Here is a 12,746-nt window from a genome sequence, read left to right on the forward strand (position 1 = left end):
AGACATTAACCCTGGTGAGGAGAGCCTGTGCAGCCATGGCCATACGGATGGACTCCCTCCTTCCAAGCGACAAGCAATCAGTTAAACCTGACAGGTGTGGAGTTTGCAATTTTCTTTTCAAAACTGTGAGATAAACAGGCTGGCAGGAGTTTGAGAGAAACAGAGAGATAAGGAAGAAATGGAAACATTCAGGTACCCTCTCTCCATGGGGCTAGTAGTGGCTCACAGGCAGATGGACGGAGGAAAGCGTTTGCTTTGCAAAGCCCCAGCTATACAAGGAACTCAGGTGCTGGGCTAGAAAAAGGTTTGACAACCAGGCACTAATGCAAAAGAGAAACCCCTTCCTCTCACAGCTCCTCAAAAGGTGGTCCCTTTGATCTCCTAAGGTTTGATCCATATTCATGTCCTGGGATTTAGCCAGCACTGATCTGCTCCTCCTGATCTCACCAGCAAACTACAGGACAGTGTTTTCTGCAAAGGGGCAGAAAGAACATTTAGCGCCTCTTTGCATGCAAACCATTTTCTTCCCCAAATTCCATGCAGTTCAGACAAAAAACCCCTGCCTGTTTCCTACAAGGATCTGGTTTTGGTTCAGCAGTTGTGAAATCTGCAGAGGAGGGTTTTTCCCTAACTCACCTTGTGCTGGGCTTAGGTGAGGCCACACATTCACCTCAACTGCTGAGGGTAAGGGAGCAACTCCAATAGCTGGTATCCATAAATTACTACCTTTCGATAACTCAGCCCCTGGGGGGTGATACAACATTTTAAACCAACATTTTAATCATGTACACATTTATCTTGCTGTGCCCCTGCTTTGCCTGCACAGCCATGCCTGACTGACTGATTTCTGGTAGTTAGTATGTAAAATTTTAGAAATGCAACACACATCCAGTTTGGTTTTTTTTTTTACAGGCTGATCCTTGTTCTGCAAATACTGTATAAGAGGGAGCCTGCATCTAAACACGTCTGGGAAGGCTGTGAAATGCCTTGTTTGGAGGAGGAGTGAACCAGTCTCCCTTGCCTTCTGCCAGGCACCACTGAGGGCATTTGAGGCTCAACAGCACTTCTCTGTGTCACAGGTCCCCCAGCTGGAATGAATTTGCATAAAGCAATTTCCTCTAACAAATATGTTCATACAAATCAAACTCAAGTTTGCAAATAATCTGAATCCATGAAAAAAAATTAATCAAACGTATTTGTTACTACAAGTAATTCACCCAGCACTGTTCTAAACCGGCAAGTTTCTCTCAGTTCAATTTTTCCAGCACTAGCTCTAGGAGACTTAGTGATATGTGTGGCCGTGAGTCCTCTGACTTGAATTCAAGCACAGATTATCTCTTACTTCACAATGAATTTTGGATTGAAAGTCACATATTTCTGGACTGATGCTCCATGACCTGACCTGTCTCCAGTGCCCCTTGAGCTCCCACCCCTTCATAGCCAGCCTGGTTTGACATCTCTGAGTTACACTGCCTTTTTCTCTGCCTGTTGGAGTCTGTTGGCTCTTGCACTTCCAGTTCTGACTCTGCTGTGAATGCAGATCCCTGGGAGATCCATCTGGTTTTGAGCGTTGTGCAAGGCATTAATCCCAGCATGGGAGAGACATCCCCTTCCCAGGTGCCTGTGCCCAGGGATATCCAGCAGGTTGCCTGGTAACTCCCTGATTACACTGGAGTGCATCTCATTCTCACTCACTACAAATCCTACTTAGGCCATGTTCACTTGTGTGGGTGGAAATATGCATAACTCCATTGCAGTCAGAAAAGTTGGATGTGTTTGCACCAACCAGGAACTGTATCTTCATCGTGGACATTTTGGCCCTGAACTCTGTGTACATCTCCCAGTTGCAGGGAGGTGAATCTTACAGTGTTTGCTCTGGTCTAGACTGGCTCTCTGCTGCTGGACCATGCCCAGCAGTGGGCATACAGCCTAAGAGCAAACATGAGCCTCTTGTTCATATCCTCCTGCCATGATCCAGCACCTCTGCTGATTGTCAGGGCTGTGAAGTTGCTTTTGGGGACAGCAGTGCTTGCCTGCAGAGATGTGGCTTTGAGAATAGATCCAAGCCAAGCCATGCTGCCATTTTTTCCATGGGCTACATGCATTGCTGGCATTCCCGCCCCCAACATGTTTCTGTTTTGTTCCAGAGAAACACAATACTTAGGGGCACTGCATGGGAGTCAGTTCCTGCTGTGTTCAGCTCTCTGCAACCTGAGCTGCTGAGAAGAGGCCCCATGCAATGGGTTTTATCCATCATTGTTTAACTGTAAGACATGGCCTGGGAAATCAGCGCAGCATTTCCCAGGGGTTCAACACAGCAGGACCACGGGCAAAGATAGCCCCTCCTACCCCTTTTTCCATCTTAGACCCCATCCCAGATCCCTGGTACTCCTTTTCTTTCTCCCCTTTCTCCCCACCCCCAAACTTGGCTGATGTGGCTAAGCCAGCTGCTGGGCATTCATTTCTGTAGGATGTTGCTCATCTGCATCGCTGTCACAGTTGCTTCTAGGGCTACTGACTGCAACAGTTGCAGCTGAAGCAAAGCCACACTTCCAACATCTGTCATTACTAAGAGGAGCTGACAGAAAGGGGAAAACGAGAGGAGTAAAATATGTGGACCTATAGATACAGCCCAAATAGTGGTCACAACTCCCTTGGCATGTTGAATCCTGATACTAAGAGTGTTCCTGGCTTTCCCCCCTTTGCATCTGAGGAAAGCCTCCCCAAGGCTATCTTTGATGCCTTCCAAAGTGAGGTGTCCAGCACACTCCTTTTGCAGCAGAATGACTGAGAACTGGCTCCACTAGTGGCATGGGGTTTGGAGGGAGCCTGTCTGCCAAGCAGCACACAATGCATTGATCATCAAGCCCGGTGTCAAAGAGCCTCCTGCTGCTCTGGCACATGTTCCATGCCTGCTTTGCTGCTGACAGGGAATGAACAGTCTGCACAAAACCACTCCTTTCCAGCCTAATCCTGAACACTTCCCTCTCCATCCAGCTCATCTCTTCACAGTTCAAGTTCAGATTCAGGTGAGGATCCCTCTCCCTTTCTCTCTGTGATGGGGTGTGCTGGGTTTTGGTTCAAATCTCCAACAGATCAACATGCTGAAGTTGGGTGCAAAAATCTCTTCCCCAGGAGCGTTCTGCTCTCTAGGCCAGAGGCATGGCAAAGTGCCCATTGATGTCAGTACAAGGAAGAACATGCACATTTTCTGTGATCTCTTGCTTGGTCTCTCCCTCCCTTGCAAAAGTCTGGGTCTTGCAGAGTTGTCTGCCTTGATCTTTGGGAACAAGGCTTTCTTTGTAGCATACTTTCACAGTCAGAAAGCTGGAGGAAAGGAGAAAGGCAACCTGTTCTGGCCAATGTAGAGATCAGTAACGGAGATGCAGGGATGCAGAGATGCAGTCTGACTGATCTTGCCTCCCAATGGACCCTTAGCATCCCTATAGCATGTAGATGGTTTTGATGCGCGATCGTCATGGTAGCCAAGTGATGCCCTATAGGAACATCAAAGGTTGTCAAATCAAAGATTGGCCTAGCCCAGTATCCTGGCCCTGACCACAGCTAATTACACATGCCTAGAGAAAATGTAAGAAGAGAGCAAGTCTGTATTGACATTGTTCCAATAGCCTGTGCCATCCACTACAGCTAACAGCAACTTAAAAACTTCCTAAGCTAGAGACAGTGTCCTAATTTTTAATATCTTCTGATGGATTTTTCTTCCACAGGTTTTGCTAGCTACTTTTTTAGCTCAGGTTAACTTTTGGCATCAGCAACATGCTTTGACAAGGAATTTCACTGTTTACATCGATCAGGGAAACACTCCCACCTCCTTTTGTCTATCTTGAATTTGCTGCCCAAGAATTTCACACAACACCACCTATGTCAGTGGCAAAACCAGTCATTCCCTGTCCACTTTGTCCAGGCCACTTGCTGTTTTGCAGACCTCTTAACCCTTAGCCTTCACCCTTCATCTGCAACCAACTCCCATTACAAAATACTGCATATCACGGGAACAGACCTAGGTTGTTGGAAAGCAGATGCCATTTCTGCTACTGTGACTCTTACAGATACCAGTCACAGGTTGCAGAATGACGCAGTCACAGATGCACAAAAAAAAAATGAGACTGTCCCTTTTTTTAAAATTCTTTATTTATAAAAAAGTACATTTTTTTTCCACAGCTGAGCCACTATTGTTTTTTATACAAGTAAAAGGGTGATGCAACACCCTGCCACACAAATCATAACCATGAAAATGCCCCCCCAGACCCCAACCAAACAAATTATTACAAAGGATGGAAAACAAAAACAAAAAAAATCATAAAAGTCCATTACATTATTATTATTTTTTATTTTTTACAAAAGCACTTACAACACAGATTACAAAAAAAAAAAAAAAGTGGGCTTGGGGTTGTTTGTCTGTCTGTAGTCTTTATTCCACAATGATAATTACAGCAAGAGGAAGAAGAAAAAGAGAGATAAAATCACCGGAGTTAAGGAATCATGTTTTAAAAAACAAGAAAGGCAAAAGAAAAGAAAAACCAGATCCTCAACAAGATTACCTCCACCAAAACCAGTTTATGCTAGTGGAGGATCTGACTCCATATGCTTATTACATTCACCCCAGGTACATTTCATATGGAAAGTCACGCTGGTCCTAAGCCCCCTCTCTAAGGCTTGGGTTTCCTTCCCTTGCTGGTGGACTGAATCCTCCCCTTTGCCCTGTTGCAGAAGGCAGCACCCCCCATCCTGGCACCCCAGCCCTGGCTGTGCTTTGCCCCAGCCCCTCGGCCGGGTCCAGCCCTTGGCTCTCCCCACCCGGTGCTGCCGACCAGGGAGTTTTAGAAGCAATGGTGAGGCAGCAGTTGGACCCTCAGGCCTTCGCACCCTCCCCTGCCCCAAGGCTTCACTTGCCTCTCTCAAAGTCGCTCAAATTGTCAGCAAATTGCATCAAATACGAAGGGGAGGGAAAGAGGGGGGTGAAACTGCAGGCTAGGGGAGGGTAAAGTGCTATTGTAAGCCCGGCAGAATAAAAAACACATCAGTGCCCACCATGCTGGCAGCGTCTCCTCTCCCCACCGGAGCCCACTGCCCGCAGCCCAGCAGAGCAGAGAAACCCAAAAATTTGTTGCTACAGCAGCAGCAGTTGTGAACATGGGCTGGCAAAAGGCCACAACCTGCCCCAGTGCCTCTCCTCTCAGAACAAAATGGGCCTGCCGTACCCCCTTCATTTCTACAATGTGAAACCTCTGAGCTTCGTGCAGCCTGCAGGCATGACACATCTGCCGGTCTGCCGCACTGAGCTGGGCAATGGGGTTTTCTCCTCCGCTCTTTGAGCGTGACCGGTGCCTGAAACTCCAAAAATCTGTGTGTGTGTGTGTGTGCACGCGCGTGTGTGTTTCTGAGCTTGTGTATGGGAAAGAAAAAGAGCAAAGGAGAGCAGCAGCCCCCATTCTAATTGCATTCCCTTCTCTAATTGCTTGAAGATCACGCTTTTGAATATCTCTCTCTTACCCTCAGTGATTTCTGCTGAACAGTTGTGTTTCTTTTTTGACTCAACATAAGGAAAATGGCTCCCTTTGTCCCTTATGTCTTTGCAATCAATTTGGTGCTATCATTTCTGTTTGTTTGATTCTTTTTATGAAGAAATCTTCAGGTTTTTTGTTTGGTTTTTTTCCCCTGGATGAACGAAAATGATTTAACAGGAGGAAAAAAAACCTGGTAATTAAATAAGGGAAAATAACATCACTAGGGTGAATTGCAATGAATAATCCTAGTGATAAGCCCCAGCAGAAAAACAGCTGGGGTGTCTTTGTACATAAACTACAGGCTTATCTTGGGTTGTGACACAGATGTGTCTGCTTCATACAGCTCCCTGAATACACACAGGGAAGGAGCTGGGGGCTTAGCCCAAATTCACCTGCATTTTCTTTGCTGAGACAGTGGTGAGACCCAGAGCAATGTACCACGGGGCTCAGATTGACCTCCCTCTTACCTACTTGTTCAGCTTTCCCATCTGCCCATCTTAATCTTGAGGTATCACAAGTTTTGCCTCAAGGTGCCATCCAGGATCAGGGTTTGGGAAGGGAAAAGCACCACGCTGACACGTCTCTCCAGTGGCAAGAACCCAACAACAAAGGGATCTGGACAATGGTCCTTTCAAATGGAGGCACTGCAACCACCGGTGCCCCCAAAGCACTTTGCCAACACCCAGTCCCCAAGCAGTGTGATGGCGCTTCCCAGGCAGAAAGCCAACTCAGGTATGTGACACACCACTTCAGGTCCAGCAAAAAATGGGGCATCTGTGAGAGGATGGGGACACGCTTCACCCTGACCAGAGGAGTAGCCTGGGGGTCCCCACACCATCCTCTGCTGCTGGCTGTGAAGCAGGGATGCCACAACAAACAGCTTCCAGCTTGCAACTGGAAGCTTCTGCTTGCTCTTTGCTGGGTCCCACAGGGATGTTTTACACCTTCTTAGCATCTCTGATGAAAGGGGGGGTGAAGAAACGGGATTTTTCACTTGAGGCAGCCTGAAAGTGACTTGGAGAGGTGGCCCAGCCAGTCCAGCCTGGGAGCTCGTGTACACAGCTGTGAAAAGTGCATCACCACTTAAAATCAGGAGCTTGACTCCAGCCTGACATAATCTGGCCCACTGAGAGAAACTGAGGCACAAAGGGACAAGTGCAACCATCCCGAGGAAAGAACAGACTGCCCCTCTGCCTCCCTTCCCAGCCCAGGCACTGGGAAGCCCTTGGGGCCACCAGGCAGATTGCCCCTCCAGGGTGAGTACTACACGGTCTCCAGACCCTTTACTCCCCTGCAAAACCTCCCAGGATGCAGGATGCACATGGTCTTCAATTTGCATCTCTACTGAGCTCACTCTCACATTTGGGTAGAGACAGGTACCACTTTCTTCCTGATGCTGGTGGAAAACCTGATCTAATTACCTTCAAGGGCCCCCTCAGAACAATTTAACCCAGAGAAGGGTGTGATGCTATTACTGGATCAAAACGGCTCTCAGATGAAACATCAATCTGATTTTTTTTCTCACACTTCTTTTTTCTCCTACCTTGCTGTGGATTAATGGCTAATCACTTGGCTAATTACCACCCCAAGAGTCTCTTGGCCAATTAGCTGACCTTGCAAGGGGCAGCAAGAAGCAAGTCACCGCACAGAGGTGGCATTTCTTTGTGGCTATGGGGATAACTGTACCAATGGAGCGATGCTGAAGGGCCCAAGGACGAGGGGAATGCACTACTGAACATTGAACTTGCAGGGTACTTCACTGCTGTGCCAGGCAGTACTGTCTAAGGATCTTCCACTCCAGGCTTGCCAAGGTTCTGGATGAAAAACTGTCATTTGACCTCTCCTCTGAACCACACTGATGAGCTATGTGGCTGAGCTCTTCCTAGGCTTGTGCTGGTGCAGTACTGGGGAGCAAAAGTGTGATATAGCAGAAAGGGAATTGCATATAGGCTTTAGCTTGGAAATACCATATTGCTTCATTATCTCCTTTTCTTTCTCGGAGTCCCACTGGTTTTTTGAGCCCCGATTCAGCTAACTATGTGGACACTGTGTGAATGGACAGTGAATAAGCCAAGGAAGCTACATCTCAAAAAATGACACCTCTAAGTGCAAGGCTAATAACTAACAAAGTTTATTTCTTAGGTCTCCTTGTTTGTATTTCCTGCAAGCCATACCTTGACACAGGAACAGTCATACTGTCCCGTTCTCTCTCAGGCCTGTCTGCTCCATTTGCAAGGCTTTGTACCTTTGGTCTTTAGGATGCAACTTCACTGTGGGCTAGGGCCCTGCAGTGCCGTGGAGTCAGTGCAGTGTGAATTTGACAGATCAGATCAGTGGCTGCTGACTGTGGCTAGTGCAGAACATGAAAGAATCGCTGCTGGACCCTGCAGATTTTATAGAAGGTTGTTTTCTTCCAAATCCATCTCCTTGCAGTATGTATCTGTGCTGGGGGAAATTTGCAGAGGACAGCCTGTGCCACCGATTTCCACTCTGCGCTTGGTCATGGACCACCCAGAGTCTGGTGTTAAGAGATGTGGTCACAACCCTTTTTAGAGCCTAGTTGTGAAATTCAGATTTAAAGGCTTAGTCACTTGAGAGATGGACTTTGTTGAGAATTATCTCTGAATCACAAATTGTGCAGGCTCTGCAGCATAGCCCATGTAACACTAAAGTAAGCTGTGGCTAAGGTACAGGGCTCAGCAATGCTGCTCAGTCCTGATCCAGATTACAGGGTTCACACTTTGGGGAATTAAAGCCCTGTGTATGCTGTTATCCCAAGCCACTGGAGGGAAGTCATTCCCTCTGCAGGTTTACAACTGCCCCTAATAATCAGCCCGTACTAGTAATCAGAGGTATGGAGAGATGTTAGAGATTTCATTTGCATTATTTGGGGGTTGCTTGGTAGCAGGGTGCTCCTGCTAGCAGTGGATGGACACGAGGAGTTTAGATGTACTTTTTAAGGTTCAGCCCAAGAGATCCCAAGGGAATCTCTGTCTGCCCTGCTTCAAGTGGACATAAAGCAGCCTTCCTGCAGCATTTGGCTGTTCTGCCAGAAGCCAGGAAGCCTGGAGGGCTGGCAGGAATAGCAGAAAGATTACAGCATAACAGTTGGATTTCCCACTCCCCTACACCACTAATGCAGTAAGAGCAAGCTACAAACTGTGGATGGCTCAGGCCGAGCTTCATGTTTTCTGGTCCAAGCACCACACGCTAAAGGAAAGCACTGGAGGCTGTCTGGATCAGAGATCTGATCTTGACTCATCTGCGTGGGTCTGACTCTCCACCCTCCCTTTTGCAGCAGGATAACCGCTGGATGCTATGGAACAAAACCCAGCGGGTAAGGCAGGAGGAGAATTAGTCCTGCTATTTTTAGATGTGCATGATAATACAGCTCAGAAAACTGGGGATTTCTTTTCAAACAAAAGATTTATTTATACATCAAATTAAAAAAAAAAAACCCAAGCCGCAAGAAGGAAAATAAGCCCCAACCCAGTGAATCTAATTTGGATACGGCCAGTGTCAGACAGAGGGCCCTGAAGTCTGGAATCCCATTTATCCACGGAGCAGAGATAGCAGCAATCCAAGCCTCCCCAACACATCACAGTGGCTCAAGGGGAGGAGGATGAGATCAATACCCCAGGCTCACTCACTCCTGCACAGTCTACAAAGCCTTTGCTTAGAAGAGGGATGGGATATTGAAAAAGTGGCAATCAATACAGACTAGGCAGTATATCTAAGGGCTGGGGTTGTTGCTAGGAGAGTTAGAGAGAAGCACCCCCATGCTTTGACCTGAAAAAAAAAAAGTGTAAACACATGACAATTAAGTCTTAGTGGTATAATAGAACTCAGGGGCCTGATCCTGTACTGAAGCCCTCAAAGACACTGGATGGTACCCTGGGAGATCTGCCCTGCCAGGGACTGCAGACCAGAGCTGAAGGCAGTGAGTCTGTGGGAGAAGCGAAGTGGTATTGGTTGGTCCCTGTCCCCAGGCAATGGCAGCAAGGTGTGTGCATGACATGCCAGGCACCACCGTTGTGCCAGAGTTAACTGCTCTGTGGCTGGTACTAGCAGCAACAGCAACAAGAACAAAAAGAGCCAGCATTTCTCTGAGCCATCACGGGGGAAAAAATGTCAGCAATAAACACTCCTTTTCTTTCTTTTAAAAGAACACTCAAACAAAGACAGAAAATGAAAAGCCAGGAAATAATAAATTGTAGGAGGAAAATGGCAGCTCTGTTTCCCTGCCCTGCTATCAGCCCATGCACCTGGGGTTTGTTCTAGGGCTTTTTCTCCCTCCCTTTCTCATTTTCCTTTTATTGAGTCATTAAAAACTGGGAGTGGATCTCCCCAGGCGTGCAGTGGGCAATGGGAGTGCTACCCAGACCACACTGAAAAGAAAGTGATCAGGAAAAAAAAAGATCAGTTCACCATCATCACCATCATCAATGGCCGCTATGTTTCCATTGCCATAAGCTTTCCTGGCCTCTGTCCTTCTATGGACAGCCCATTTGACCCCCTCCCAGGGTTAAGAAAAAAACAAAGAAGACAACATACAAACAAATTCCAGTGTTTCGAGGGTGCAGAATTGGGAGGAGGAACCTCAGGGAGGGAAGTGGGGCTGAAGGGCACTCTGAGACATGAAGACACAAACAGAGTGTAATATACAGGCTGGGCAACAGTCATTAAAGCAAATAGTAACACCTAAGCCACCGACCAATACAAACACCACAGAGGGGACAAAAGTCATCAAGAGAAATTAAAAAGCAAAACCAAAACCAAGAAAATAATTACCCAACCTCCCACCTCCCTTACGCCCCAAAAAATGAATCCGTAAGCAAAGCTGCCCTCCCTCCCCGCTCGCCCCCGCCCGCCCTTCGGCCAGTGCTGGAAGCGTCCAAAGTCTCTGCCGAGCGCCCAGGGCTGGCCGGGGGCGTGCGTGCGTGTGCTGGGGGTGAGCGTGCGGGCAGTGGGTGTGCAAGCAGCCGCAGCACGCTCGGCTCCGCTCGGCAGGGATGTAGGGGTGGTGGGAGGGCATCACTCGTGTGTGTGTGTGTGTGTGTGTGTGTGTGTGTGTGTGTGTGCAGCAGTGGGGTGCCGAGCTACACATACCACTCCTTTTTGGAAATAAAAGATCCGTCATTCTGTGAGACCATGTTCTCCGCTATGTCAAGCTGCTCAGGATCGTACTGGAAGCCGAGTGTCCTTTCGTCGTAAGGTTCGGGGTGTGCCTCCCCCTCGTCTACCGTGAAGTAAGGCCGCTTAGCATCCTCCTCGTATTTGTTGGGGCCACCCAGCTTGCGGTCACCTCCCGCATCCTCATCCTCGTCTTCGTAGGTGCTGCCGCCCAGCGGGCCAGGCTTCTTCTCATCATCCGAGTCATCAGGGTACTGGAGGTTTTGGGCCATGGGGGGATGATGCTGTGGGATGCCAGCCTTGCTGTAGCCGTTGCCATACACGTGCTTCTTTGTGCTGTAGTCACCCTTGAAGGTGTGACGCCGGCGCCGGAGTACCACAAAGAGCACCACGGCTACCACCAGGACCAGCGAGACTCCTCCCACTATGCCCCCAATCACCGGTGTGGGGATGTTCGGCTGCACCATGGATTTGCGATCATCGATTGGAGACGGGGTGTAGGGAAATTCTGGGTAGGAAAAGACAGATGGAAGGGGGAACAGTGTCAAACCATGCGGAAACGCGCCCTCCCTCCATGCTTTCATTGCCATTTTTGGGGGGTGAGGGGGTGGGAAGATGAGGGTAAGGAACAGGGAAGGGAAAAGCTAGGGAAAGGGGAACAGGGTGCATCCTCACAGGGGTCAGCGCATGGGAGCTCTGCTGTAGCAAGGGGGACACAGCGTGCCGTGCCAAGCTCGCCAAGCCTCATGCAGGAGCTCATCAGTCTGGAAGCAGCGTTTCCTTCCCCACCCCACCTGGTTTCTCCAGATGTGCTCAGCTCCCACAAGCCCAGTGCCTTGAGTCCAGATGCTTTCCATTTTACTGGGTGATGTTTCAGGTCCAGTTTGCCAGAGCATACTGGCAGCCCCACGGTGCTCCTGCTGGGGAGCAAGACCCAAACCCCATCCAACAGTGGGCACTGGGCTGCCATGACTGCTCCCGCAGATGCCATGCTGGACCTGCCAGCTTTGCACCCCCCTTCCTCGACATCCCAGCCTGGCCTGACCCCAACCAGTCAAGGTCAGGCCAGAAGGCAGCGGCACATTGTGATCTCCCACCCACCCCACAAGTGATCTGTGGCTCCACAGTGCTGCTCAGGGTCATGGCTGGCTCCTGAACCAGCTTGCTGACCCAGCCATGCTCTACAGCACAGGGACACAGACCTCTCACTGTTTCTTTTTCTTCTGCTATTACTGTGGCCAGCATAGTGCCACTACTCATGCTAATCTTGTTCCCACGGTTATCCTGACCTATTTGAAAAATTAAATAACTCAGAAAAAGAGGTGAGAAAGAAGTTCTCTTCTCTTTCATGCAGTTCAACACCTACACTTTGGCACAGAAAAAGTTTGATCCAGGACTTAAATCAACCTCCCTAACACTCCCTGGGCACAATTACAGCCCCTGGCCAAACTCAGCTTTCACAAACTGCCTGTTGAGCATCCGTGCCCATGAAGCATTACACACCACATGGCTGTCTCAGTCTTTCACCTGCTTCTAAATTTAGGCAGCAGGTGCCTGATTAACGGCCCCAGCAGCCTTGCTTTTTCATACCATGCTCAGACCCCTTACACTGCTTTTTGCACCCCCAAGGCCTGCCTGCCAGCCAGCCCTGCTCATAGCTGAAAGCCATTATTACTGCTCTGGAGCGTCCTGGCCCTCACTTTTTACCCCGGCAGCCAAGGAGAGGCACAGACTGACTAGTAATCTCACCACACCCTCCCAGAGGAGCAGCCAGGACAGGGTCATGGGGCGGGAGGGGATCAAAGGCAGCAAATTCAACAGGGATATGAGGCAGAGTCTGATTCCTGACACCTCTTCACGCACCTGAGGGACCGTCTGCTGCTGGCAGCCACGCTTCTGCACTAGGGCACGAAGCTCTGAACAAGCAGGAGCTGGGCAGGGACTGGGTTTCCCTGCAGTACAGCTTAGCTCAGCCGCTTAGGAAAAGAGGAGAAAAAGCTTCCCCCATGTACAGGCAGTTCCTGAAACAGCTGCAGATGTTGAACAAGGGTACTGAATTCAAGCAATTGCTGTCCTGATCCTTGT

General features: G+C 49.0%; 1 protein-coding gene across 3 annotated transcripts in view; it reads right to left on the reverse strand.

The window, feature by feature from the left end:
* The window catches only part of NECTIN1 (nectin cell adhesion molecule 1), a 104,009-nt gene that overhangs the window by 28,331 nt on the left and 62,932 nt on the right, over positions 1–12,746 (reverse strand). The window contains exon 6 of one of the 3 annotated variants that reach the window (XM_075116436.1): positions 8,936–11,169. The exons of the other annotated variants lie outside the window; for them this stretch is intronic. Within the exon in view, the coding sequence (XP_074972537.1) occupies positions 10,628–11,169 (542 nt within the window). The 3' untranslated portion in view covers positions 8,936–10,627. Of the gene's footprint in view, positions 1–8,935; positions 11,170–12,746 lie in introns of those variants that run through there. 3 annotated transcript variants of the gene reach the window in all.

Source organism: Phalacrocorax aristotelis, chromosome 22, assembly GCF_949628215.1.
Source record: "Phalacrocorax aristotelis chromosome 22, bGulAri2.1, whole genome shotgun sequence".
NCBI classification, from domain to species: Eukaryota; Metazoa; Chordata; class Aves; order Suliformes; family Phalacrocoracidae; genus Phalacrocorax; species Phalacrocorax aristotelis.